Source organism: Heterocephalus glaber, unplaced genomic scaffold (genome assembly GCF_053883595.1).
Source record: "Heterocephalus glaber isolate CG9 unplaced genomic scaffold, H.glaber_assembly_v1.0 deba00001428, whole genome shotgun sequence".
NCBI classification, from domain to species: domain Eukaryota; kingdom Metazoa; phylum Chordata; class Mammalia; order Rodentia; family Bathyergidae; genus Heterocephalus; species Heterocephalus glaber.
Window position 1 is genome coordinate 10,063,419 of NW_028258293.1, and position 23,846 is coordinate 10,087,264.

Consider the following 23,846-nt stretch of genomic DNA (forward strand, 5'->3'; position numbering starts at 1 on the left):
CTCTCAGCTTTAGGGCTACATATCTTCTCCTCACCCGCGCTCCACTAACCCTGAAGAATAAACAACTATAGCATCAACACAGAAGTCCATGCCTGCGGTCCTGTTACATAGAACCAGGAATTCGACAGGTAAGTAATATTATTTTGCTCAATTTTTTCCAGCTAGTGTTGGGCAGGAAAAAAAAATTCTGGTGAGGTAGCTCAGCACAAGAGACAGGGACAAGCATTTTTATCCCCCCCCCTTTACAGAAAGCAAGAGAGAGACTTCAAATTAAACCCAGGGCCTCCACACTGAGCTACACCTCCAGCCTGTCTTTTAAGTTTTCATTTTGAGACAGAATCTTCCTAAGAACTTACAGCCCTCCTGCCTCAGCCTCCCAGAGTAGGGAATACAGATGTGTGCCACCATGCCTGTCTGACAAATATTCTCTTATTGAAGTTGGCCTTATCCACATTCTCTCTAGTGCTGTTGGTTCTCCCTATAAAATTATTTCCTGATGTTGTGGTGGACAAGAGAGGAAAAGGGAAAACATGCAAAATGATGCAAAAGCTTTCACTTTCTCTTCCTAATCAAGACATGTTCTCTAACTCAGCTCTAAACTCACAAACAACACTTCACTAACAACCAGGTAAAATTTCAGGATTTAAAGGCAGGTCCATTTGACTTCAGATTTTGATCTTTCAGTCACAATGTTATGTGTTAAGAGTAAGTGGACCACTCTCTTATCCTCCAGAGGGCAAAAGTAAGACCAACAAGTAGAGGTACTGAAGAGGTAGACATTCACCCAAATAAAGGAATTTGTTGATTGCTGATGCTTTCTAGCCATGAAATAAGCTATCTAATGGGTTACTAAATTCTCGTCCAGGTATGGGGGGTTGCAAGGTATTTCCAAGTGGAAAATTGTATCACAAACTCTTATTATGTAGCTGATCTCCAAGGATGCCTGTCTCACTAGAGAATCATGCCTCCTGGTATCCATGTCCTTGCTTTACCCTTCTCTGTGATCAGTCTGGGCTGGCCCTACATAACCAATAGAATGCAGAGGAACAGAGAGAGGCACAGCTTTGGAGACCAGATTAGAAGATGAAATGGAGCTTCCACCTTGGACTTTAGAGGGTTTGTTCTAGGGGAAGCCAATCACCATGTGAGAAACACCTGAGGCCACAATGCTGTAAGGAGGCCCAAGGTCGCCATGTCTAGAGGGCACAAAAAAGAGAAAGATGGCAGCACAGAAAAACAGGGACACAGAGAGGAATATCTGTTCCATTCACCTTAGTTGAGGTGCTAGACATGAAAGTAAAGAAGCCATCTTGCTCATCCAGCCATGTCTGGCCTTCACAGGATTCTACCATTAGCAGCCTATGGGAGCTCAACTGAACCCACTCAATCTATGCAAGCATAAGAGAGAAGAACAAAGTATTGATTTTAGCCACTACGTTTGGGGGAGATGGTCTCATAGCAATTGATAGGCAAATGCTAACAAGCTCAACATGTCTAAAACTAGCCCCATTTGTTGTCCACTCCTCTGCCTCAATTAAGCACCACAGCCCTATCTAATGGAGACAGCATTCATCATACTGAGTTTCCCACGATTGAGTCGCCCCTTCTATGATTACCATAGGTTCCTCTTGGGAAATGGCTTCCCCACTGCATGCATTCTAAATGGAATGGTGATTCCAAGAGCCTGGCTCCCTACGTTGTTGAGGTTTCCTCTTTAACCCCTGCCCTGTGCTGTCCCTGGCACACAGTAGGTGCCCTAAAAGCATCTAATGAAACTCTTAACACTGTTCTAGCCCCATGTACGAGAATAGCACCTGGTATGTTGCAGATGCTCATAAATATTTATTGAATGAAAGAATGGATAAATGAATGAACACAATGAATTGTCATGGTGGATAAGGAGTTATATAAACAAGAAAAGTCAAACCACAGGACTTTTGAAATCCTGTCTTAAAAGCCTTAAATGTTCAGGCCTCAAGTGGTCCCTACAGTTTCATTTCCTACTGCTCTTTGCCTGTGCAATCTACTCCAGCCACCTCGGCATCCTTGTTTACCATGGACGTGCCATGTAAGTTTCCATCGCAAGCCCTTTGCGCCTGTTTCCCTTTGTCTGGAATTCTCCACAACCGAAGAACTATATGCCTGGTTCCCACCCCATGTCCAGGGTTTTATTCTAAAATTACATCTTCAGCGAGGCCTTCCCAGATCACCAATCCCCACCCCAAATCTCTCTATCCCTTCAGTCTACTTCAGAATTTCAAATAAAATGTGTCATAATATCATACATTTCTTTTCTTACCATCTCCCTCATTAAACTGTGGTTCTATAATGACAGAGACCTCGTTTTCTTCACTGTTGTATACCTGAAATCCAGCAGAATGCTAATACAGCATTTGCCTAATGCATATTTGCTGGATGATTATTAAGTCGGGTCTGTGACTCTCTATATCTTATTTCACAGGAAGGGGTGAGCAGGTGACAGGGCGTTTTCTAGAATTATATCTGACATTTGGGAGTAGAGTTGGCACTGCCACATCTGGCATCACAGACCAATTGCCCTAACACCAACTGAAAACCATTTCCTGGGCTACCCGCCAACCTGCCTGACTCCTAGTAGCTGCTAGCTCTTTCTCCTCTCAACAGCCTTCCTTTAATCGCTTCTTCTCAGGCTACCTGATCCACCTGACCTCAAGCTGGTCACAAACAAGTAGAGGCTGTGTCCTCCCCATCCTCTACCTCATTCCAGTACCGAGAGGGTTCTGCCCCTGGGGAACCCATCCGGGCCAACATACCCCACTCAAGAACCTATCTAAAATCCACACAACTATGACAACTATCTACCCCACTCTCTCGACGTGTGAGGATCCTAAGATTCAAACTTACTCGGCATTCCCGACAGCTCTTGGAGAGAATCCGCTGGCCCTCTGCAAGAACTTTTCCTCCATAGATACATTTTGCTGTAATAAAACAGAAAAATGGGTCAGCTAGGCATGTGGTATAACCAAATCATCTCAGAGCTGCCGTCCCACAGAGACACAGATCCTCGGTCTCCAACAAAATGGATCTCTTTGTCTGAACAACAGCATGGGAATGCTGTAGGGGATGACCCATGACTCCTCCACATGAGCCTCACCCTGACTGGATTTGCCTGGTGTGTACACCCAGGGCATGCACTTATTTCAATACTGTGATTGCCAAAGGAACTAGAGAATGAATTGATATGAGAAGAGGTTAAAAGGAGGAAGAACTGGCTGCCGACACCTTTGAGTACAATTAGAATGTGTTTTGATTCAGACACTCCAACTGAGTGAAAGGGGCCTTATATATGTTCTGTTCATCAGAATTTTGGTGGCAATGAGTAAGGATGTCACTTATATTTCCTGTGATCCTGGGAGGCAGCTGTCCTCAGCCTACGTGTTCTTAAGATGCTCAGACAACAGAGAAATACAACCCAGGCTAGTAAATTGCTACACCAATGCACCAGAGAGACTGCTGTGGAAAAGTGAGCTTACCAAGGCTAATAGGGAGGGCAGAGTTGGAAGTAGGTCTTGTAGAAAATTTCAAAGAGAAGTATAAACGGAACTTCAATTTAGATTCCACTGGGACTCAGTCTATGACTTAAATTGCTGACTCGCTTCAAGCAAGTAGAGAATATGTCACTTTGATCTGACCCTGATATGAGTCCACCAAATTCTCCAGCCAGTGCAACAGGAACAAGGAAGCAAAGGCCTAATTGCTCCCCTTCCTGCCCCAAGGAGGACCCTTTAGCCCTTTCTCTCAGGAGAAGTGGAAGCAGAGACATTTATTCTGGGAGATCTCTTCGCACTAACTCACTACTGGTCTAATCAAAACACCTCAGCTCTCAGAACCTCTATTTCTGTAAATGGGCTTAAAATGGATTGATTAAATCTAGTAGTTCTTTAGTTCTAAAATCTTCTTATTGTCATGGAATGCTCAAGTACCTAGAACTTTAGTAGTCAGCTGGTCAACCACTTTTAACCACTGCAAGAGGAAAGCCAGAGACTAATTTACTTAACACCAGACCTGTGCAGTGGTTGCCAGCATGTGCTACTCAGAGCTCCTTTAGACCAAAAGACACATTCACACCACTCTTGGAATAGCTGGCCAATCTCAGCTACTTATTTTTTTTTTTTTGAAACTCAGGTGTGGCAAAAATGGAGATTTAATTTTCAATTAACATCATGAACACCGTTCATCTGTGCAAGACCCAGTACATGTCCTCCAACAAGGCCACAACCAGAGTGGCAAAGTCATTCTAAATACATTACATTCATCTCTGCAGCCATCCTGCAGCCTAAACTACTGCCAAGAATGTGTGCTGCAAAAGTGTGATGAATTAACTCTTTTGCAAGCAATTATTGTAAGGCACAAACCTTCACTTGATGTGCATTTTTGGGACACAAAAGATAAAATAAAGCCCATTAGAAACACTGGATTTTTAAAATAAGATTAAGACTACTAACACTTAGCATACAGCAAATACCAAAAAATTTATTCTACTACCTGTAAGTCACATGTAATATTAAAAGCTGAACCTGAAATATTAGAAAATCAAGAGCCGTGGAAATAAATTATTTGTTGTGTGTCCTGGGAGAAAGTCCTTCGCCACGGGATAATAAAAGCAGCAGCCAAGTAGAGATAAATAGACACCTAAAAACTGACTGATATGTTTGGGGTCTTTAAGGTTTACCAGTAACTAGTAACAATCATTTCCCAAGTGCAAAATGCACACTTATCCTTCAGTTCTGTGAGACACCTAGTTCTTTTTTTTTTTTTGAATAAATTCTTTTATTGGTACATTGTAGGTATACAACACAATTACATTTCTCATTGGGAACTGTACCTTTACATAATGCATCTTCGTTCTTATTTTTTCCCCATTCCTAGCCCTCCTTTCACCCCCTCCACCCTTCCCTATTTACAAAGATATTTTTTCCATTTCTCATCATTTTTCCTTTCCCTTCTTTCCTTTCCCCTGCCCCTCCCACTACCCCTACCCCTTTGGACCTTTTCTTCCTATTTTGCATTATCGATTATTCATTCTAATCATTGGTACATTTTAGGTATACAATATAATGACATTCATCATTGGAAATTTGCACCTTTACATAGCCTCTCTTGGTTCTTGTTTTTCACCTTTGCCCAGCCCTCCCTTCAACCCCTCCAGCCCTCCCTATTTACAAAGATTTTGTTCCTATTTTTCCATTTTCTATATTAATCCCATTCCCTTCTATCCTTTCCCCTAGCCCTCCCACTTCCTTCCCCTTTGCCCCTTTTCTTCCTATTTCACATGACCTATTATACATTTAGTCCTTATTTACACTTTCAGTTTCTCACACCAGAGAAACTATTCGGTATTTACACATCTGTGTCCTATTTATTTCACTTAAGAGTGTGGCCTCAATGTGCATCCACTTAGCTATAAATGTCTCTAATTTCTCCTTTTTTATGGCTGAGTAGTACTCCATTTTATAAGAGAACCACATTTTGTTTATCCAGTCTCCAGTTGATGGGCATTTGGGCTGTTTCCAAGTTTTAGCTATTACAAACTGTGCTGCTATGAACATGGGTGCACATATATCACTGTGGTATGATTCTTTTAATTCTTTGGGGAAGATCCCCAGCAGTGGAATAGCGGGGTCAAATGGGATTTCCAGTCCTAGTTCTTTGAGGTATCTCCATACTGATTTCCACAGTGCTTGCACCAGTCTACACTCCCACCAGCAGTGGAGTAGGGTTCCTCTTTCCCCACAGCCCCACCAGCATTGGTTACTGGTTGATTTCATGATAGCAGCCATTCTTTCTGGAGTGAAGTGGAATCTCAGTGTTGTTTTCATTTGCATCTCTCAAATGACCAGTGACGTTGAACATTTTTTCATGTATTTATTTGCTATTTCTACTTCTTTGTCTGAGAAATGTCTGTTCATTTCAGATGCCCATTTTTCGATTGGGTCTTTAAATTTGGGAGGTCTGATCTTTTTAAGTTCTTTATAGATTCAAGATAGTAGACCTTTGTCTGAGGAAGAGCAGGTGAAGATTTTTTCCCACATTGTGGGTTGTCTCTTCACACTGCTGGTGGTTTCTCTTGCTGTGCATAAGTCTTTTAATAGGAAGAGATCCCACTTGTTGATTGTTTGTGCTAGTTCACGGGCAACTGAGGTTTTGTTCATAAAATCTTTTCCCACAACGATGTCTTCAAGAGTTCTACCTAACCTTTGTTCCAACTGGTTCAGAGTTTCTATTTTAATATTTAGATCTTTAATCCATTTTGATTTTAGTTGAGTGCATGGTGAGAGATATAGGTCTAGTTTTAATCTTTGGCAAGTTGAAGCCCAATTTTTCCAGCACCATTTATTAAAGAGGATATCTTTCCTCCAGTGAGGGTGTTTGGCTCCTTTGTCGAAGATGAGATGGCTGAGTGTGTCTGGCATTGTTTCTGCATCTTCTCATCTTTTCCACTGGTCCTCAGGTCTGTTTCTTTGCCAGTACCATGCTGTTTTTATCACAGTAGCTTTGTAGTAGAGTTGTAGGTTGGGGATTGTGATACCCCCTGCCATGTCTCTGTTACCTAGAATTGCTTTTACTATTCTGGGTCTCTTCTTGTTCCAAATGAATTTTTGGATTGTTTTCTCAAGGTCCATGAAGTATGCTGCTGGGATCTCAATTGGAATTGCATTAAATCTATATAGCAGTTTTGGAAGTATGGCCATTTTCACTATATTAATCCTTCCTACCCAGGAGCAGGGGATGTCTGTCCATTTTCTGATAGCATCTTCAATCTCTCTTTTCAGAGTGCCATAGTTTTCAGAGAAGAGGTCTTTGATTTCTTTCGTTAGGTTGATTCCTAGGTATTTCAGTTTTTTGGATGCTATTGTGAAAGGAATTATTTGGCCTATTTCTCTCTCAGTGAGTCTGTCATTGGTATAGAGGAAAGCTATTGATTTTTGTGTGTTGACCTTGTAACCAGCTACTTGACTGAATTTAGTTATTAAGTTTAGAAGACTTTTGGTGGAGTTTGTGGGGTCTTCTATATAGAGTATCATGTCATCTGCAAATAATGACAATTTGACTTCTTCATTTCCTATCTTTATTCCTTTTATTTCTTTCTCTTGTCTAATTGCCGTGGCTAATGTTTCCAGAACTATATTGAACAAGAGTGGGGATAGTGGACATCGTTGTCTTGTTCCTGATTTGAGTGTGAAGGATTTCAGTTTTTGACCATTGAGTATGATATTGGCTGTTGGTTTTTCATAGATGGCTTCTATCAGTTTGAGGTAGAGACCATCTATTCCAATTTTTTGTAGGGTTTTTATCATAAATGCATGTTGGATTTTGTCAAATGCTTTTTCTGTGTCTGTGGAGATAATCATATGGTTTTTGTCCTTGGCTCTATTGATACAGTGTATTACATTGATTGATTTGCATATATTGAACCATCCCTGCATCCCTGGGATGAATCCCGCTTGATTAGGGTTTATGATCTTGATGATCTTCTGCATTCTGTTTGCCATTATCTTATTAAGGATTTTTGCATCTATGTTCATTAGTGAGATTGGCCTATAGTTCTCTTTTTCGGTTGGGTCTTTCTCTGCTTTGGGGATCAAGGTGATGCTTGCTTCCAGGAATGAATGTGGGAGTATTGCTTCCCTTTCAATTTCATTGAAGAGTTTAAACAGTAGCGGGAGCAGTTCCTCTCTAAATGTCTTGTAGAATTCAGCAGTGAAGCCATCAGGGCCCCGGCTTTTCTTAGTTGATAAGTTTTTAATTACATTTTCAATTTCATTGGTTGATATTGAGTTGTTCAGAATTTTTAGGTCTTCTTCATTCAACTTTGGTAATTCATATGTATCTAGGAATCTGTCCATTTCTTCTGTGTTGCCCATCTTATTGGCGTATAGGCTATAGAAGTAGGTATTGATGATCCTCTGGATTTCTGCTGGGTCTGTTGTCATTTCACCCTTTTCATTCCTAATCGCATGGATTTGGGCCTTTTCTTTCCTTTTTCTGACAAGGTTGGCTAAAGGTTTGTCAATTTTGTTGATTCTTTCAAAGAACCAACTCTTGGCTTCATTGATTTTTTTGTATCGTTCTCTTAGTCTCCATTGCATTGATTTCTCCTCTGATCTTTATAATTTCCTCCCTTGTATGAGCTTTGGGGTTGTCCTGCTCTTCTTTTTCTAGAAGCCTGAGGTTCAGCATCAGGTTGTTTAATTGGGCTCGTTCTGTTTTCCTAATATGGGTATTCACTGCTATGAATTTCCCTTGTAAGACTGCTTTTATTGTGTCCCATAGATTCCGATATGTTGTATTGTCATTGTCATTTCATTGAAGGAACTGTCTGATTTCTTCTCTAATTTCCTCTGTGACCCATTGGTTATTCAGAAGTGTGTTGTTCAATTTCCACGTGCTTATGAAATTTTTTGAGTTTGTTTTGCTATGGATCTCCAATTTCATCACACTATGGTCTGATATTATACAGGGGATAACTTCAATTCCTTTGCACTTACTTAAACATGTTCTATGTGTGAGTATGTGGTCTATTTTGGAGAATGACCCATGTGCAGCTGAGAAGAATGTGTATTCTGATTTTGTGGGGTGGAACACTCTGTAAACATCTGTTAAGTTCATTTGTTCAAGAGTTCAATTGAGTTCTAGTATTTCATTACTTATTTTTAGTCTAGTTGATCTATCTATTTGTGACAGTGGGGTGTTGAGGTCCCCCACTACTATTGTATTAGTGCATATATGACTTTTCATGTCTGTTAGTATTTGTTTTACATAGTTGGGTGCACTAGTGTTTGGTGCATAGATATTTATGATTGTCATCTCTTCCTCTTGGATTCTTCCCTTTACAAGGATGTAGTGTCCTTCTTCATCTCTCTTAATCAGTGTTGGTTTGAAATCTACTTGATCTGCAAAGAGGATAGCTACTCCTGCTTTCTTTCGGGTTCCTGTCACATGCAGTATTGTTTTCCACCCTTTAACTTTCAGTCTATGAGTTTCCTTTCGAATTAAGTGTGTTTCTTGTATGCAGCATATTGTTGGATTTTGCTTCTTGACCCATTCTGCCAGTCTATTTCTTTTGATTGGTGAATTGAGACCATTAACATTGATGGTTATAACTGAAACGTATTGACTTGTCATTGCCATGACTTTTTCTTTTTGTTGGTTCTCCCCCTTTACATTTAATTTCTTGTCATGCCACATGGGTTCATTCTGCTTTGCTTCCTGGGGTTGTGATCCTCAATGTCTGTTCCTAGGATATTGTGTAAAATTCTTTGGAGTGCTGGTTTGGTATTCACGAAGTTCCTAAGGTGCTCTTTGTCATGAAAATATCTTATTTCTCCATCCATTTTGAAAGCTAGTTTTGCAGGGTACATCAATCTGGGTTGGAGGCTGTTTTCTTTTAGGGCTTGGAATATGTCACTCCAAGCTCTTCTTGCCTTGATGGTTTGTGTTGAGAAGTCTGCTGTGATTCTGATGGGCTTTCCTTTGTATGTGATTTGTTTCTTTTCTCTGACTGCTTGGAGAACTTTGTCCTTCTGTTGTGTTTCTGGAATCTTAACTATTATATGCCTATGTGTAGATTTTTTTTGATCAAGGCTATTTGGAGTCCTATATGCCTCACTTATCTGTATGTCAAGCTCTTTTCCCCTGCTTGGGAAGTTTTCTGCCATTATTTCTGTGAGGAGATTTTTTATGTCATCTCCACTTTCTCCTGTTTCTTCATTGAGCCCAATCAGTCTTATGTTATTCTTCTTTGCATCATCTAGCAGCTGCTGGATTGATTTCTCATGTTCCCTTGTAATTTTGAAGCAATTTTTCTTTTCCTGGTCACTAATTGCAATCTTATCTTCTGTATCTGAAATTCTGTCCTCACATTGGCTCATTCTGCTGTGTAGACTTTCAATGGAGTTTTTCATGTCCTGGAAATCTATTTGCATCTGTTTTACGGATTCCATTTGTTTCTTATGTTGAGATTCCATCATGTTCCTCAGCTCCTCTCTAGATTTATTAATCATGTCTTGCACTAAGGGCACAATTTCTCCTGTTATCTGAGAAATTATTTCTGATTTCATTTTTTCCATATCCCCTTTGGTTGCCAGTTCAGTGGGTCCAGGTGGTTGAGTATCAGAGTGTTCCATCTCATTTCCCTTTGGGGTTGCTGTAGGTGATCTGGAAGTCTGGTTTTGAGACTTATTTACGTGTTTTCTCATTTCAACCGGGGGGCGGGGGTACTGTTAGCGCCTGCACGGATTACCTCCTCTGAGCTGGGTGAGGTGGGACAGAGGCCGGGAGCAGCGGTAGGGATAGTGGCCCAAAAGCCCTTTCCTGTGGGCTGGGAGCAGCGGGAGGGATGGTGGCCAGGAAGCCCCTTCCTCTGGACCAGGAGCAGTGGGATGGTGGCTCAGAAGCCCCTCCCTCTGTGCCGGGAGCACTGGGAGGGATGGTGGCCTGGAAGCCCCTTCCTCTGGGCCAGGAGCAGCAGGACAGAAGGTAGCCCAAAAGCCCTTTCCTCTGGGCTGGGGGCAGTAGGAGGGATGGTGACCAGGAAGCCCCTTCCTCTGGACCAGGAGCAGTGGGACAACGGCTCAGAAGCCCCTACCTCTGGGCCGGGAACCACAGGACTCAGTACCTTGATCTGGTGGTCTGTTGTCTTCTGCGTCTTTGTAGTGTGGAACCAGGTAGCTGCCTGTCTGCAGCGGGGTGATTCGGTGTCTTCCACGTGACTCAGGACCTCCACAGGGCGTGCACAGACCCGCCCGTCTGCAGTGGGCTGACTTGGTGCACTCCATGCGACTCAGGACCTCGGTAGGGCATGGGCAGACCCACCCATCTGCAGCGGAGTGACTTGGTGTCTTCTGCGCGACTCAGCTCTCAGTTACTTATTCGGGATTCATCCTGGGCTTTAGAGAGCACCCTGCCCAAGGTTAAGTCGCCTTCCTGGGCCAGCCTATATTCCTATATGAAGAAAGTTTGGCAGAGTCCTGGCTCCATCTCCCAGCTTGGGGCAACTCTGAAAGGCTATTTCCAGTTCTGAAATTTCCCACAGGAGTAACTGGGGTATCTGTTTTAACTACATTGGAATTCAACTTGTCCTTCTGCTTTATTATGCTACCTTTGCCACCTCATTCCTGGCCTAGAACTGATCCCAAGAGCACTCTCTAATAAAGCAATACTGGGCCAGGGATTTAGCTCATTGGTTTGCCGCCTGCCTTGCAAGCTCAAGGTCCCAAGTTTGATCCCCAGCACCAAAAAAAAAAAAAAAATCACAAGGCCAATCTCCATTTCAGAGTCTGCTGTCCCCCGGAACCTGACCTGTGGCAGCCCCACATCTCACCCACACACTCTCCTCTCCTACTCCCCTTTCAGTGAATGGTACCAGCAACTAACTGCCTTGGCATCCACACCTTGGAACCTCAGGTTCTTATTCCACAACATCTTCTTATTCTACTTTGTGTCAGTCAATGCCCACATCCTAACCATGCTCCCTCCTTAAGTTTCTCCAGTTCAGTCACTTTTCCTCATTTCCCAGACACTGACTTCATTCTGGCCATCATCATTCCTCTTCATTAGTACCACAGAGCCTCCTAGCTCTCCTATGTTCTGTCTCAATCTTCTCCGGTCCTTCTTCACACAATAGTCAAGTATGTGTTTTCTACATGCAAACATGAGGTCCTACTTAAAAAATCATTATGGGCCCTCAGAGCGCTGAGGAGGTGAGCTGAGCAGGCACCACCATGCAAACACCTCCCCAACCAGCTGTGCCAAGCCATTACCTGGATCCAAACCACAGAGTTGGAGGGGTCATAAAGGACATTGTTCTGAGCTTGAGAAGATAACAGTAGAAGTGAACCACAGAAAGAGGGCCTCTCTGAGGCCTGTTGATGAAAATTAAAGCCCACTGGAAAAGGGGAGAAACTCTCTGCAATAAAGGCACACCAGACCACCTTAGTTGGAGGAGCAGTGGTGTGGACCAGCGCAGCACAGCTGCAAGCAGATCCCAGGTAGGGCTCCACACAACCCCAGCGGCTGCCTGGAAAAGAGCTGCACAGGCACACAAGCAACAGCCAGAGGTTCACCCTGATACCATCAGTAACTGCGCAAGACTAGCCAGAAGCCTGCTCACACAACAGGAACTGGGGTGCAAAGCCCCCAGCCAAAGGCCCTCCCAGACAACAGCTACATAGGGGCCCTAGCCAGAGGCACAACTAGATACCATCCCAAGTGTGCACACGCCCCAGCCAGAAGCCCACCCAGACAACAAGTCAGGCCAGAGATCCAAGAGGCCACCACTCTGAACCCAGGAATAAGTGTACTGGTTGAGCAGCAGAGAAAAGGCAGCTCGGTGGATTGCTGAGAATTGAATACTATGGTGTGAACAAAAAGTCACCTCAACAAAGGCACAGTAGGCTGCATCTGTTGAAGTAAGAAGACACCTAAACAAGTCTCAAAACCAGACTTCCAGATTAGCTGAACCAACCTGAAAGGGAAACAACATGGAACAATCTGATACTCAAACACCTGGACTCCTTGAACTGACAACAAAAGAAGATCTGGAAAAAATGAAATCAGAAATACTTTCTCAGATAACACCAGAGATTGTGACCATAGTGCAAGACATGATTAATAAATCTAGAGAGGACACAGATAAAAAAATTAGAGGATCTGAGGAACATGATGGAATGCCAACATAGGAAACAAATGGAATCCATAAAACAGATGCAAACAGATTTCCAGGAGATTAAAACCTCCACTGAAAGTCTGTGCACCAGAATGAGCCAATGTGAGGACAGAATTTCAGATATAGAAGATAAGATTGCAATTAGTGACCAGGAAAAGAAAAATTGCTTTAAAATTGTAAGGGACCATGAGAAATCAATCCTGCAGCTGCTAGACGATGCAAAGAAGAATAACAGAAGACTGACTGGAGTCAACAAAGAAACAGGAGAAAATGCAGATGACATAAAAAAAACTGTTCACAGAAGTGATGGCAGAAAACTTCCCAAGTAGGGAAAAAGAACTTGACATACAAATAAGTGAGGCATACAGGACTCCAACTAGCCTTGATCAAAAAAATCTACACATAGGCATATAATTGTTATGATTCAGAAACCAAACAGAAGAACAAAATTCTATAAGCAGTTAGAGAAAAGAAACAAATCGCCTACAAAGGAAAGCCCATCAGAATCACAGCAGACTTCTCAATGCAAACCCTCAAGGCAAGAACAGCTTGGAGTGCCATATTTGAAGCCTTAAAGGAAAACAGCCTCCAAACCATATTGATGTATCCTGCAAAACTATCTTTCAAAATGGATGGAGAAATAAGATACTTTCATGAGAAAGAGCACCTTAGGTACTTCATGAATACCAAACCAACACTCCAAAACATTTTAGACCCTATCCTACAAAAAGACAACAAGGATCACAACCCCAGGAAGCCCAGCAGAATGAATCCATCAGACACAATGAGAAATTAAATGCAAAGGGGGAGAATCCAACAAAAAGAAAAGGTCACAACTATGATAAGTCAATATATATCAGTTATAACCATCAATGTTACTGTTCTCAATTCACTAATCAAAAGAAACAGACTGGCAGAATGGGTCAAGAAGCAAGATCCAACAATACAAGAAACACACTTAATTTAAAAAGAAACTCATAGACTGAAAGTTAAAGGGTGAAAGACAATATTCCATGCCACAGGAACCAAAAAAAAGGCAGGAGTAGCTATCCTCTTTGCAGATCAAGTGGATTTCAGACAAAAATCTGAAAGACTTCTGGTCCCAAGAATTTCAGATAAGGGCTAGTCAACCTGTATGTACAAATCTACTGTGAACATGTGTTTTCATGCCTCTTAAGTAAAAACTTGAGAACAGAACCGTTGGTTCTTAACAGTAAATCATTTTACATTCACATTATTAAAAAGTTCTAACTGGTTCAAACCTAAGCTGACATTTGTTCTTTTAAAACTTTTAACTCAATCTCCCTAACGAGTGTATAATACAATCTTGTTATTGTACTGATCAGTATTTTTCTGATTCTCGTTTTGCACACCTTTCCTTGTGCTGTACTGGCTATTTATCATCTTCTTGTGTCTACTTTTTAATTGGGTTGTCTATTAATGAGCTGTAAGAGTTCTTTATATATTCTGGTCGTAGGTTATATGTATTATAAATACGTTCTGGTTAAGGACTACTTTTCATTTTCTTAACAATGTCTTTTAAAGTTCTAAATTTTGATGGAATCTCATTTATCAATTTTTTTCCTTTATGCATCATGTTTTTTGTATCCTAGGGAATTCTTGCCTACCCTAAATTCATGAACGTTTTCCCCTATAATTTATTCTTAAAGTTTTATACTTTTAGGCTTTCATATTTAGGTTCATAGATCCTTTCAAATTATTTTTATGTACAGAAATAAAGGGTTGAGGTTAATTTTTTACATACCGATACCTGGTGTTCTAGTATCATTTGTTCAAAACATTATCTTTTCCTCTGTTCTTGAGTTGAGTTTATGTTCTATAAAATGTTGATGTTAAATAATCTTTCAAGAATCAGTGCACCATATATGTGTGGCTCTGTTTCTAGATTCTCTGTTTTATTCCACTGATCTTTATGTCTTTCCTTATTCCAACATTGCCTTGATTACTGTAGCTTTAGAGGAAGTCTTAAAATCAGGTAATAAATGTCTTCCACCACTGTTTTTTTTTCTTTTTACTTTTCCAGGTCCATTGTACTCCTACACAACTTAAATTTCAATATCCAATTCTTCATTTATAGCAAGTATACATAGACCTGAATTTTTATATATACCTTGTATTTTCTAATCCTGCTAAATTCAAATACAGGTTCTAGGGGCTCCTAGAGATTTCTTAGTATTTTCTCTGTAGATGATCATTTCATCCACATATAAAGATTTTACTTCTACCTTGCCAATCCTATGCTATTTATTTTTATTGTCAGACAATTTTGGTTTCAGCCTATGTTTCAAAGTTTAATGGACAGATGAAGAGTAGGTGTATCTGCCCTTGTTCCCCACCTTAGGGAGAAAGCATTGTATCTTTTCCATTCATATAAGGCGTTTTTGCTGGAAGTATGGAGTACATATCTTTTATCTGTTGAGAAGGTTCTGTTCTACTTCTAGTCTCCTGACAGCTTTTACCATGAACAGCTGAAGAATTGAGTCCAATACTTTTTCTGCAACTACTGATAGGATCATATGGCTTTTTCCTTTCCTCTGTTAAATTGATGACTCATGGGGGTGGATCTTCCAATGCTGAACCAACACTGCCATCCCTATAACAAAACCACTTTCTATATACTGCCAGATCTGACCTCTAATAGTTTGTTCTGTTAAACAAATTTTTATTTATGTTCATACTTTTCTCTTCTATTATCTTTATCCAGTTTAAGTATTAGCACAACGCTGATTTCCTAAAATGAGGGGAGGAGTGTTCCTTCTTTTTTCTGCTTTAAATGTTTGATATAATTTATCAGTTAAAATGTATACGAGCCTGTTGTTGTCATATAGGTAGGTTTTCAAGCTAGGAATATACTTGCTTTAATAGGTGCTATTCCAATTTTATATTTCTCCTACAGTCATTTTCATTAATTTGTCTTCCATGGTACTTCATAGAAGTTGTCAAATTCATTTCAAAAAAGATTTTTGTACTATGCTTTCTATATCCTTTTAAATTCTGTAAAATCTGTGGTAATGTCCTCTAAATATTGATGTTTTAATTTTAAAAATATATAATTGGTATTGTGTAATAGGACGAAAAGGTCTAAAAGAGTAGGAGAAGTGAGAGCAGTGGGGGAAAGGAAAGAAGGGAAAAGAAAAAATATGAGAAAGGGAAAAAATAGAAACAAAGTCTTTGTAAACAGGGAAGGGTGAAGGGGGTGAAGGAAGGACAGGGGAATGGGGATAAAATAAGAACCAAGATACATGGTGTAAAGGGACAAGATCCCAATGATGAATGTAACTGTATTTTATACCTAAAATGTACCAAGAAACTTAATGGGAAAAAAAATCATTATGGGTCCCTCACACCTTCAAGATAAAGTCAAATTCCTCTCTCAGCACATAAGGCCATTCCTGTGGCTCTTCCCTACCTCCTCAACTTCAGAGCTCACCAATTCCTGTGCTTTTTGCTCACCTCTCCCATACTCTACACCTCCACCCATACTCTAGCCAAGCCGTCTCTCTAACTTCCAGGCTTTGTGTATCCTTTTCTACAGGAATAAGCAGCCATGCTTATTTCACTGACAGCACCCAACCTCTACACCTTCCAGTCTCCTTCACTCCCCCCCAGAAGCTATTCTTGATCTTTACCACTGGGTAACTGCCCTCACTGTGTACTTGGGAACTAGGCTAACAGAATATGCATCACATCATATCTTAATTTCACATGTAATTAATTACACAACTCCCCTCTAACTGTAACCTCCGTGAGGGTAGGGGCTTTTCCTAATGTTATCTCCAGCCCCAAGCCCAGTGCCTCTCTGGGCTTATTGTTAGTAATAATAGATTTAGAATTAATGCACTCTACTCAGGAACAAAAACCAATCAAATTTCCTGATTCACACCTAAAAGTTATCTCTGCTCTTTAATGCAACTTCAAACATTAAAAGTAGATACCAAGACTTTCAGAAAAAAATCAACAACAAAGGAAAATCAATACAATTCTCTAAATGGGTCTTTTCCTCTCTTTCTTTAAAAAGAAAAATACTCCCTTGATCATCTTATATGCCTTAATTTTCTAGATAAGTCAGTAGACCGTGACTCACTGGTCTTAATGATGATCTGGACATCCCAATTTACTTGCATAGAAAGACTACATCTCCAATGGCCTGGAATTCCTGTCTAATAAATTCCCACACTCCCAAACACAGCTGCTGCCAACTTGGCAAGGTGGCTGGCTCCAGAGCGACAGTTCTGCTAAGTGCTCTGCTGTCAAATCTGCCCTCTGCTTCTTGGCCCGACTGGGAAGTACAGAAACAGATACTTTCTTCCGCCTTTGCCCCTTGCCACTCCCACAATGGTATTCTCACACTTGCTGCCCTGTTTTAAAGCATTTGCCTGATTCTGTTCTTCCTCTTTGACAGACTCATGCCAGAACCTCTTTCTGGAGATAAGAAAGTCCAACCACATTCAGGGACACATCCATTCCTCTAATCCACTAGTCTGGTATAAAAATTAAATATCCACTGAACTTTATGACCCTCACAAAGTAGGTTATTTGGGGGGCTGGCAAACGCTACCAACACGTTCTTGCATTTCTGTCATTTGCAGGCATGGCACTGACAGAGAACGCATATATGATTCGGACACCAAGTATCCATAAAATTATCTCAGACAACTCCTAGGATCACCCCTAGAGGTCACAAGCATTTCCCTTGTTCTTTCAGACTCACCCTGATTTCTCTGACAGCGCCCCTTCCTCCTGCCACTGCCTTCCATATGCCTGACATCAGTCCTCATTATCCAACCTCTTGATCTAAAGCCAAAAGGCTTATTTTTGATGTCTGAGGAAATTCAAGCATAAGGTGAGTCAGGCTCTGGTGCCTTTGGCTGGGGCATTTGGGACTTCATTTCAACAGCTTTCAGTGTGAGTAGAAATGTAAATGGGTACCTGAAGCTCTTCATATCACACAGGGGACATGCAAACTAGAATATTTCACAGTGTCCAACCATGAAATTGAAACCTGGCACCAACACACACTTCTCCATGATGTCAGAAATAAACCTACTGAGGATTTAGAGAGAGAGTCATGCAGTTGCATCTTCTTGCATCCACAGGCACCTGGCGCTTCAAATTTGACCGTGATTTCTCAAGTGCAAGGATTGGACACCTTTGTCATTTGGGTGCACACTGAGTAAATAACTGACGAGTACAGCTGTCAGACATGGCTATGATGTTGCTGTGTCTTTATTTAGATGTTTGCAACACACACACACTCCAGCCAAGCCTTAGCGCTCAGGAGCTTACAATGTCAAAGTCAGCATTCCACTTCACACTTTAAAGTGGAGTGGCAGGTCAGAGGGGCTGAACACCCAAGGATTCTTCCAACCTCAGTGAGCTAAATCTCAGCTCAGGCTTCAAACACCAGCTGTCTGAGCAAGACAGCCACATCAAACTGGTTGTCCCTCAGGCATCTCCAACCCAAACATGCCAAATAGAATGCATCAGTCCACAAACTACTTTCTCCACCTGCCTTATTTCTGTTAATCACACCATGAGTCTCCCACAGGATCGTGTTCAAAACCTGGCAACCTTTCCTCCCAGAAGCTGACACAAAACGATGCTTATGGAGAATCTTCTGTGTGCCGGGTCCTTTAGCTGTCACTCGGTCTCTTCCTTTGCATCTCCCCACGCAGTGCCTGCCTGCCAGCCTCTTCACCTCTACCTGCAAGGTACCCAAATCCCATACCCAGCCCCCCGTCTCCAGCTCTCTTGATGTGGCAATCTTTCTAAAAGCACTTTTTTAAAGCATGCCACAGCCCAGCTTTAAAATCTTGCTTTTAAGGCCCAGGGATTTAGCTCAGTGGTTCCGTCGCCTGCCTCGCAAGCGGAAGGACTTTAGTTCGATCCCCGGTACCAAAAACATAAAATAAAATCTTGCTTGTAAGTAACAAAATCAATCTTCTGTTTACTACCATGATTTTGCATGTGCAGTTCCCTCTGGCAGGGTGCTCTTACCTTGCTTACCTAGCAGATTCCCACTTACTTTCTGATACCCTGCTGAGCTGCTATCCGCCAAGTTTTCCTCCACCCTCCTCACATGCGTGTCTCTGTGCCACCTCTGTAAATTAAATCCTGTCCATGTCACATAATACCCTTGATGCTGACACAGATAATGTGTGCAGTGAGTAGAGCAGACAGGTTAAGAACATCAACTAGATTGCAACTAGACTGCCAGAGCTCCACCAGGCTGAGAGACTTTGGGAAAGTTACTTCTCTCTGTGCTTTTCTTCTTCATCTATAAAATGGGAATAATAGCGGAGCCTACCACTTGGGGCTGCTGAAAGAATTAAATGAATCAATATATGTAAAATGATGTGGTTCAGTGCCTGATGTAGACTGAAAGATCGACATGTCACCACTGTCGCACCCAGAATTGAGGACAGTGTTTGGACAAGGGACCTCAGGAAGAATTAATGATTGTCATCAACAGGATTCAGTCTTCATCATTCATGTCCAACCCACACTGGCAACTTTATTTCTACTTTGCTCCTGCAAACATCGTCAAACAGACAGCCTCCCTCTCCTTGCACTACCATTCTTCCTTCGCAAATACTGTACTGCATAGCTGAAAGATTCCTTCTTCCTTCTCCCTCTCATCTCTGGTAGATCTCAAATACAGCTACCAAAACAATACAGGTTTTAAGAGACTGCTGCCTGCAGATACTGACTTAGTAGGTCTGAGCAGGTCCCTGAAAAGCTGCAGTCGAAGAAGCTCACGAGGGGGTGTTTAACATTAGGTATGATCACTATGTCTTGGACAGAGCAGATATGCAACAAATGTTTGAGGAGCAGAACAAAAATACCACTTCCTAGACCACCTTGGATGCTCAAAGTTCTTTCTTGTTTCCGAACAGAAGCCTTCATCTGTAAGTGCTGTAGCTCCTGGGGCCCTTACAAGTGCCCAAAGACTTAGGAAGTCAGCTGACAAAGCAATTTGCTTTTATATATTGGCTCCTGTTGTCTGAGTCACATCAGTACATTTTGTTGTTGTCTCTAGAATACTGCCTCACCTGAACCAAAAGGCAAACTCAAGGAAAAAAAACAGAAACATGGTACACATATGAGAAATCTACTTGAGGCAGCTCTCCAGAGAAATGGAAAAAAACAAAACAAATGTTTCGGTCGAGGTGTAGAATGTCCCCCCAAATTCTCAAGAGTTCAGATGTGGGGCTTTGGGAAAATGATCAGATGGCAGCCACGGTATACTAATGGACGGACTGATGCGTTCCAAGCTAAATGTGCTGTGAGGAGGTGGGCCACAGGGAGGGGTGCCGGGAGGGCATGCTTTAGGGGCCACCCCCATCCTCTCCCCTCTCCTCCTTTTCTGCCTCCTGGCTGCCATGGGTTGAGCCCCTTTTCCTCTACCACGGCCCTCTGCCAACCTGTTCTATTCAAGAGCCAGCCCATCGTGGACCGAAACCAAGAGTCAAAACAAATCTCTCTCCCTTGAATTGTGGGTGTCAGGTATTGTGTCTTAGTGATAGAAAAGTGATTGTGACCACAAGGAACTGAACCAAAGAAAGACACGGTATCCAATGAATAGTGGTTTCAACCATATCCATAATAACATTAAATGTGAAAGAGTTAATGAACCAGTGGAAACAAAACACCCCTGACTGTCAAAGTAAATTTAAAAATACGACCCAACTGTATGCTTATTCATATAAGGTACGCCTTATGTTTTCCTTTGCATCAGTTTTCTTTCTTTATATATTCTATTATTTTAAATATCTACAGTAATACGTATTTACGACACACACTGTGATGTTGTGAAATATGAACATGTTGTGGAATGGCAAAATTGAGCTGATTAACACACGCATTGCCTGACAAACTCAACGTCTTTGAAAGAAGTGATCAAAGAAAATGTTCTCTATCATTTTTCTGATGTGACAATACTTTAAAACTTCTAGAATTTCCACTATCAACCCTCATTCTCCTCTCTTCTCAACCCCACTGGGCAAACCAACATAAGCATATTCTACAAAACTAGAAATAACCGACTTGGCTCTATTTCCTCCGAAGAGCAAGCTGCTAGTATCCTCTACCACCTTCCGACAGCGTCTGCCTGTGTGCTAGCACTGCCCTCCGTGCATGTCTAATGTCCTGCACTCACACCTCTGGGCACTCTGAGCAAAGCCAACTCTCCCCAGGCAGGGCAAACTCCTTCATCATTATTCCAGGCCCTTGTCCTCAGTAACTGCCTAATGAATATTTCTATTAAAAACTAGTAAAAAATGAAAGTCTTTCATTCAGAGGTTCTCAACCTTTTAATTACCCAAGGCACCCTGTCTGGTTTCTTTCTAATTTTTCTTGATTAGTATTCCTAATCATTTATTTGCAATCTCAATTAAATTCTGAGCATATCAAACTATCAATCAGAGCTGCTGAGAGAATTAGTGCTACCTAACTACACTGATATGAATTCCATACTAAGGCAAAAACTACATCAATATTTTAGTTAGCTAGCATGTGCACCAACATCTTTGTAAAACCAGGTAACATTCTGAAACTTAAAACTCTCAAAGGAATTAGAATAAAGAGAAATGACTAATCCACATATACCTAGCGAGAAGATAATTTAATAATATATATCAAGGGCCTGAAAAATGTCAGGTTTTGGTTTAGTAATTCTACTCTGGAGAATACGACTTTAAAGAAATATAAAACACTAAAGGATAAAAAATTGCATTTTCTATATAAAACATATTATCAAAGAATAATTTATAACAGTGAAAAGTGGGAAACAACCTAGATATCCAGCAACTGGGGAACAGTTAAATAACAACAGCCAAACAATGTGCAACAATGATTAAAAGAGAACAAGTTTTTAAAAGCATGAAAACATAGTTAAGTGATAATGGTAAGTCAACAGAGTAGGATATAAAATAGTCTACACAGTACGACCTCAAAAATAAAATCCACTAAAATTTCAAGCATGATCGTTATCATATGATAACACATTTTGTAAATTTCCCATTTAAATCTTTATCCTCCATGTTTTCAAATGTTTTGCAGTGAGCATAGTGCTTTTATCATTTTTTTAAAAAGAAAAAAATCAAAAGTCTAAAATACAAAATACTAAAAGATCCATTTCTCCTGTGTTCAAACAACATCTTCTAATTATTCACAGATCTGTATAGGGAATTCAAAATAATGAACTAAAATAATTTCATACTTTTAACAATTATCTAATCGTTTTTCACCCTTCCACTGCTTACTGTTATATACAATATTAAGTTTGTAAGAATAAAATAACCTGTACCTACTAAAGACTCTTTTTCCATCCTAGGATCAAACTACAAATCAATATCTGGGCATTTGAGCTTACGCTATCACCAGGCATGACTCTAAAAAGCCTCGGGAACAGAAGTAAATTCCTCTCTTTAGACCAACCAACATCAAGAACACCTTCCACAGCATCGGCTATACTGTGCCAACCACAAAAGAGAATATTCCAAACTTCCTCTGAAAAAAGTTCAACAAGCATTTGAGCTGGTGCAACCAGACCAGCTATCCTTCCTTCCTCCGTCATAGCAGGTGATGTGCTATTCCCTGCCCCCCCCAATAAAACAACCTCGATTCTTTGAAAGCCTACTGGTGTTGGTGTAATTCTTTTGGCAAATAAAAGATCTTGGGAGTTATCCACTGGGAGCCATATTTCTAGCCGAATTCTCCTTTTCTGTGGCTTGACATAAAGAATATAAGCTTTGCCGTTGACAAAGCTAGTTTGGTATCACTTTGGTAAAATTAACATCCCTAACCCCAAGCTTCCTGTAAAAGGATAATAACCTGCAAGGACCGCTGTGAAAATCCAATCAACCTCCAGAATTCCAGCACCCAGCGCAGTACATGGCACATAACCACTGTGCTAAGTCGACTTGCTTCCCCTCTCCCTTCACACTTCCATTCTCACCTCAGTGTTCCATTGGAAATAGTGCCCTCTGCATCCCATAAGACACTGTGTGGTCAGACAGCACTGAGGAAAATTACTTCAGCATTGATTTGAATTTCTTCCCCAAATGTCTAACAAAGACCCCTCCACAACAAGAGAATCTAGCCAAAACCTCAGAGATGATTAAAGTATCATAGTGCTTCTTATCATACACTTAATATGACATCAACAGCCGGCATTTTGTTTCAATCCCCATCAACTGGGACCTGAAAAATAGAAAAAATATCTGAAAGCACTGAGCTTCCCACCCTGACCCTCAGGGAGGACTTACGTCGGCAGGCCTTACAGCACTGGCCAGAGATGTGCACAGGGAGGGAGTCTGGGGAACAACTGAGAGGGGCACAGGACATCCGCCGGCACTCCACAACGCCACTCTGAGGAAGGAAACACAAATGAAGGAATCTCAGGTGCATCCTCTAAAAGCTCCCGTCTCGGAGAAAGTTCACATTTCACCCCCAAAACCTCATCGGGGAAAGAGAATAGTGTGAGGAATTCCCACTCCACTCCAAGACCACAAACAAAGCATTTCTGCAGCCCGAATGAACCTGTGTCACCTCAATTACTTTTCTGATATACATCACTGGCTGCATCCCACCTGCCCATGTGGACTAAGTAGATTAGGCAGAATACAAAAAAGCCTATTTTTACAAGAACATAAGTAACACCTTTTGCAGACCCTGTCAATCATTTCTGAGGCTCAAACAATCCATTTTGTATTCTCCTGAACAAACAATGGCATTCTTCAGATATTTATCAAGTAATTTCAACTGGACAAGGTTTGCATGCTAATTTTTAGAGGGGGCTCGCGTAATCCTCTGCAATAGGTGGAGAGTATGAAAGATGGATAGCTTGAAAAGCAGGAAGTGAGGAAAACATCTTGCAGTTCTCTGGGAAAAAAATGACAGATACCATGCAAAATACAGCAAAAATCCACAGAGACTAATTAAATCCCTTTTTATAATTTATTCTAGCAGAGAAAAGTTGTGATAAAGCTAACTATTAGAATGTATGAAAATCAAATGAGTCTCTGCCCCCTCTATACCTCAACTTCTAAATTCCAAACAGTAAGCTTCTTAATAATATTATTAGATCAAATTAAAGTGTAGCAAGAGAAATCAAATT

At 41.1% G+C, this 23,846-nt stretch overlaps 1 protein-coding gene across 7 annotated transcripts in view; it reads right to left on the reverse strand.

Moving 5' to 3' along the window:
- Nucleotides 1–23,846, reverse strand: part of Nell1 (neural EGFL like 1) — an 813,237-nt gene that overhangs the window by 548,670 nt on the left and 240,721 nt on the right. For all 7 annotated transcript variants that reach the window (XM_087211541.1, XM_004851562.3, XM_004851560.3 and 4 more), the window contains exons 9-10: nt 22,996–23,098; nt 2,884–2,957 (exon numbers count right to left, since the gene is read on the reverse strand). In XM_087211541.1, coding sequence (XP_087067667.1) covers nt 2,884–2,957; nt 22,996–23,098 — 177 coding nt within the window. The remainder of the gene's footprint in view (nt 1–2,883; nt 2,958–22,995; nt 23,099–23,846) is intronic.